Source organism: Heterodontus francisci, chromosome 18 (genome assembly GCF_036365525.1).
Source record: "Heterodontus francisci isolate sHetFra1 chromosome 18, sHetFra1.hap1, whole genome shotgun sequence".
Taxonomy (NCBI): Eukaryota; Metazoa; Chordata; class Chondrichthyes; order Heterodontiformes; family Heterodontidae; genus Heterodontus; species Heterodontus francisci.
This window is the reverse complement of record NC_090388.1, coordinates 85,685,560-85,691,559: the sequence shown is the minus strand read 5'-3', so window position 1 is coordinate 85,691,559 and position 6,000 is coordinate 85,685,560. Positions and strand designations below refer to the sequence as shown.

General features: G+C 43.9%; 1 protein-coding gene across 1 annotated transcript in view; it reads right to left on the bottom strand.

Moving 5' to 3' along the window:
* Positions 1–468: 468 nt before the first annotated feature.
* LOC137379900 (aldo-keto reductase family 1 member D1-like) overlaps positions 469–6,000 on the bottom strand; it is a 75,600-nt gene continuing 70,068 nt past the window's right edge. The window contains exon 6 of the mRNA XM_068051303.1: positions 469–582. Within this exon, the coding sequence (XP_067907404.1) occupies positions 469–582 (114 nt within the window). The remainder of the gene's footprint in view (positions 583–6,000) is intronic.

Genomic DNA, 6,000 nt, shown 5'->3' with positions numbered 1-6,000 from the left:
GTTTGTGGAGGTAAAGTGCTCTCAGTGAAAGAGGAAAATTGCCCAGTCCCAAAACTGCAAACATTTTTATCCATAGCTACAAGGTTTGAATATTGCTGAACTGTGACCTCAGCAGTGCAAAGGTCGAGAGTTAGAATATTAAACTCACTAAGGCTTGGAGTAACTGAGCTGGGGAGTGCCTTGTGTTTACCCAACAGTTCAGCATTTACTGCTAGTCACAGACACTAGCCTGCAGTGTGAAGGGACTGAATTTACAACACCATAAATCAGTTTAGGATATAAAACCATGCCAAGATATCTGATTCCAATCACTGCAGCAGCTGAGGCTCAATGGACTGACCTCGACCTGTACTCACCGTCTCGCCTCACACATGGAGAATGGTCAGTTCGGTGGCACTGCACTCCAGTCGGGAGTCAGCACCTCAGAGAGTGGTGGGGGGAGGGGGGGAAAAACAGCAACAGGACTGCTTACCAGAGAGAATCTCGACAAGTTCCCAGGGGGCTGTAGCCCACGATGACAATGCCATGGGAGTCACAGAATTCCTTTAACTTGGGCTGAGTAAAGTATGGGTGACATTCGACCTGAGAAGAAAAAGACAAAAAGAAAAAGCCTCTTGTAATTTTGACCAGTGGACACAGATATGGGCCTTGCATCATTCTGTGTAAATTACATTCCATATAAGGAGCCCTCAGTCTAGTTCAGAGGGAGCATTCTCACCCCAGAATTATCAGATTGTGAATTCAAGCTCACTCTCAGACTGATCAGAATGTGGAAGTTGGGGAAACTTTGGGAAAAGGAGGAGTCAGGGAATTAGTAATCTGTGGCAGTGAAATCTGAATGAGGCAGTAGTTAGCATTGACAGAAGGGTGAAGAGTGGGTGTGTAGAGATGTGATGCCAGCTCAGTTTAGTAACGTTAAGTGCAGTGGAGTTGCTGGGGTCAAATCAGCAGGCCCTGGCAAGCTGAGGGAGGGGGTGGTGTTATGGGAGGAGGGTGGGCATTTAATGCAGGGAGAAGGGGTTAACCTATGTGGAAGTTTTCCCAGCAGGCATCCTCTGTGGGCCACAGATTGCCCATGGAGGAGGGGCCCCCCCGAAGCCCGCAGGGAGGCAGCCTCGTTTTACTGAGTGAACTTACCGTGTGGTGGAGGCTTCCCCCACACCACCCCCCCTGCCACCACTGGTTCAACCCCAGTGACAGCAGGAAGAGGTTTTTAAGTGACTGCTAATAGGCCACTTAAGGGGCTCAATTGGTCTCTGGGCGGGAAGGTTGGCCTTTCCTGCCCCTGACAAAATTCTGGTGAGACAGGAAGGTGACAGACCCTCTGCCCCTCGCCTCTTGTCATAATTCTGTAGGCCCTTCACTCCAGGGGGCCCATAAGATTCCGCCAATGCATGGTAAAGTCCTCACCATTGTCGGAGTTGAGGGTGGAGAATGCAGCCCAGAGGGGTTTAAGAAGACTGTTTGTAGCAGAGAAAAGAATCTTTGCATTTCACGACAGCCTGGAATAATGAGCAGCTTTGATAGATGAGAGTAGACCTGAAAGTGCTTCATGTTGTCCACCAGTTCTGGCAGTGACTGGCCAAAGCAGTTGTCTGCCATATCCATTCAGACTATGTTCCTTGGACTTAGCAGCAGAGATAAGAGCTATGCTGGGTGAGAAATAGTAATGATTTTGATGAGGACTAGAGCATCAAAGGCAGAGGGGAAAATGTGGTTGAGTAGATTGATACCTGTAGAAATGCAATGGCGAATGCTTAGACAGTTGGAAATTTGAAAATTAACTTGTCAGTGAATTGGGATCAAGTTTTTTTCCCGGGGCAGACACAGAGGGAAGTTGGGTGGGAAGGGGAAGGGAGATATGGGTACTGAGTGAGACAACGAAGTGACAAGATAGGCAAGTTGATGGCAAAACTAGAGATAAATGGGGTTGATCTAACAGCCACTACAGAGATGTGGTTGCAAGGTGACCAAGGGTGAGAAGTAATTATTTCAGGATAGTTGAGATTTTGATAAAACACGCAAAATGGAAAAGGAAGGTGTTAGCCCCGATAATAAAGGATAACATAAAGAGAGTAGTAAGGAAGGATCTGGTCTCAGAAGAGCAGGAAGGAGAATTAGTATGGGTGGATGTAAGAAATAACTAGGGTCAGAAAACTGGTGGGAGTAGTTTATAGACCCACTCCTCTGCCCCCCCCCCCACCCCCCAACAGTAGTTATACTGTTGGACAGAGCAATAATCAAGAAATAAAAGAAGGCTGTAACAAAGGAAATGGAACAATTATGGGAAACTTTAATAAAAGCAAAATACTGCAGATACTGGAAATTTGAATTAAGAACAACAAGTGCTGGAAATACTCAGCAGGTCTGGCAGCATCTGTGGAGAGAGAAACAAAGTTAATATTTCAGGTCTGTGACCTTTCACAAATGCTGCCAGACCTGCTGATTATTTCCAGCACTTTTTGTTTTTAAATGGGGAACTTTAACCGTCATATAGACTAGATGGATTAAATTGGCAAAAATAGTTTGATGGAGGAGTTCATGGAGTGCATTCGAGACAGTTGCCCACAACAATTTGTCATGGGACTAACCAGGGAAGAGGCTATTTTAGGTCTTACCTTACGTAAGGAGACAAGTTTAATTAGTAATCTCCTAGAAAGCGATCTTCTGGGAAAGAGTGATCATAATTGCACAGAAATTAACACTGAATTTGAGAGTGACACACTTAAGTCCAAAACTAGAGCACTGAATTTAAATAAAGCCAATTATATAGGTATGAAGGACAGGTTAGCTAAGGTAGATTGGAAATGAGATTAATAGGTATGATGGTAGATGCTCATTGGTGAACATTTGAAGAAATATTTCATAATTCTCAACAAATCTACATTCCATGAAAGAATAAAAATTCCACTGGAAAAGTGATCCACCTGTGGATAAATAAAAAAGTTAAGGATAGTGTTAGATTAAAAGAAGAGACTTATAATATTGCCAGGAAGAGTCTGAAGATTGGGAGAGTTTTAGAAACCAGTCAAAGATGACCAAAAAAATTGATAAAGAGGGAAACAATAGAATATGAGAATAACTTAGCCAGAAATATAACAGATTGTAACAGCTTCTAAAAGTATGTAAAAAGGAAGAGAGTAGAAAAAATAAATATTCATCCACTAGAGGCTGGGACAGGAGAAATGATAATGGGGAATAAGGAAATGGCAGAGATGTTAACCTGTCTTCACAGTGGAAGACAAAAACAATCAAAAATAGTGGGGCCAAGGGTCTAATAAGAGAGGAACTAAATGTAATCGATATTAGCAAGAAAAAGTATTGGAGAAATTAATGAGAATATAAGCCAACAAATCTCCTGGACCTGATGGCCTGTATCCTAAGGTTCAAAGCGGTAGCTGCAGAGATAGTGGATGCACTGGTCATGAACTTCCAAAATTCCCTAGATTCTAGAACAGTCCCAGTGGATTGGAAGTTAGCAAATGTAACACCACTATTCAAGAATGGAGGGAACGAGAAAACAGGGAACTAAAGGCCAGTTCGTCTGACATCAGTCGTCGGGAAAATACTGGAATCCATTATTAAGGAAGTGGTAATGGCACTTAGAAAATCAAAGTATGATCAGGCAGGGTCAGCATGGTTTAATGAAAAGAAAATTGTGTTTGACAAATCTTAGCTCTTTGAGGATGTAACAAGTAGGGTAGATAAAGGGGAACAGATGGATGTAGTATTTTTGGATTTTCAAAAGGCATTCAACAAGATGCCACATGAGAAGTTTTACAAGATAAGGATTCACAGGGTTGGGGTAATATATTAGCATGGATTGAGGATTGGTTAAATGACAGAAAACAGAAAATAGGGCTAAACGGGGCATTTTCAAATTGACAGGCTGTTTCTAGTGGGGTGGCACAAGGATCAGTGCTGGGGCCCCTGCTATTTACAATTTACATTAATGAATGAGATGAAGGAGCCGAGTGTAATGTATTGATGTTTGCTGACGATACAAAGCTAGGTGGGAATGTAAGCTGTGAGCAAGATGCAAAGAGTCTGCAAAGGTGTTTCGGTGGGTGAAATGAATGGGCAAAAAGGTGGCAGATGTAGTATAATGTGAGGTTATTCATTTTGCGAGGAAGAATAGAAGAGATACATTTTTAAATGGTAAGAAATAATTAAATGTTGGTGATCAGAGGGACTTGGGTTTTGTTATACAAGAATCGCAGAAAGTTAACATGTAAATACAGGAAGCAATTAGGAAGGCAAATGCTCTGTGGGCCTTTATTGTAAGGGGGTTGGAGTTCAAGAATCAGAGATAGTCTTCTCTGTGAATGATACAGTGTGAGTAGCAAGGTCACATGAAATGACAAAGTCAAGAAGGTGGCCATTAACATGGGTAACAGAGCTTATTTGGAGGGAGAGATTTAGGGGTGACAGGGGGGCAATGAACTCAGAGCAGAAAGAGATTAATGAGCTGAGATGAAACTACCAGAGGTCATGATACAGATTGGTACCAACGACATACGTAGAAAGAGGGATGAGGTCCTGCTTTTACTCTACTCCCGAGCTCCCTAGATTCTTGTTGCAGGACCTCAAAAGTTGTAATCTCTGGATTACTCCCTGTGCCATGTGCTAGCGAGTATAGGAATAGGAGGATAGAGCAGATGAATGTGTGGCTGAGGAGATGGTGCAGGACGGAGTGGCTTTAGTTTCCTGTATCACTGGATCCGTTTCTCGCAAAAGTGGGACCTGTACAAGTTGGATGGGTTGCACCTGAACTGGAACAGGGCCAACATCCTTGCTGGGAGGTTTGCTAGTGTTGTTGAGGGGGTTTTAAACTAATTTGGCAGGGGGATGGGATACAGAGTACAGTAGGGGGTGAGGCACAGTCAAGTATAGAAGAGAAACTGAGTCAGTCTGGAAGGCAGAGCAAATATAGACCTGTTAAGGCACAAGTGAAAAATGCAAGGCTGGATTGCATCTATTTTAATGCAAGTAGTCTTACTAAGAAGGCAGATGAATTGAGGGCATTGATTAGCACATGGCATTAGGATATTATTGCTACCACAAAGACATGGTTGAGGGAGGGGCAGGACTGGCAGCTCAATATTCCAGGGTATAGAATCTTCTGGGATGATAGGGGAGGGGATAAAAGAGGTGGTGGTATTGCACTGTTGATCAAGGAGTCAATGACTGCAGTAAGGAGGGATGAGACCTTAGAAGGTACCTCAAATGAGGCCATATGGGTAGTGGGTGGCACAGTGGTGCAGTGGTTAGCACTGCAGCCTCACAGCTCCAGCGACCTGGGTTCGGTTCTGGGTACTGTCTGTGCGGGGTTTGCAAGTTCTCCCTCTGACTGTGTGGGTTTCCGCCGGGTGCTCTGGTTTCCTCCCACAGCCAAAGACTTGCAGGTTGATAGGTAAATTGGCCATTGTAAATTGCCTCTAGTGTCGGTAGATGGTAGGAGAATGGTGGGGATGTGGTAGGGAATACGGGATTAAAGTAGGATTAATATAAATGGGTAGTTGTTGGTCAGCACAGACTCGGTGGGCCGAAGGGCCTGTTTCAGTGCTGTATCTCTAAATAAATTTTAAAAAGTTCTTCCTGTGACCATGTGGGTTTCCGCTGGGTGCTCTGGTTTCCTCCCACAGCCAAAGACTTACAGGTTGATCGGTAAATTGGCCATTGTAAATTGCCCCTAGTGTAGGTAGGTGGTAGGGAATATGGGATTAATGTAGGATTAGTATAAATGGGTGGTCATTGGTCAGTACAGACTTGGTGGGCCGAAGGGCCTGTTTCAGTGCTGCATCTTTCTAATCTAAAAAAAACTGAAGACCAAAAAGGGGGCAATCATTTGGCTGGGCATGTACTACAGGCTTCCAAACAGTCAGGGAGAGGTAGGCAGATATGAAGGCAGTATGTAGAACGTCCTATAAGAGAAGGGACAGTACTGGACCTAATCCGAGGGAATGAAACTAGATAAGTGGTAGAAGTGTCAGTGGGGGA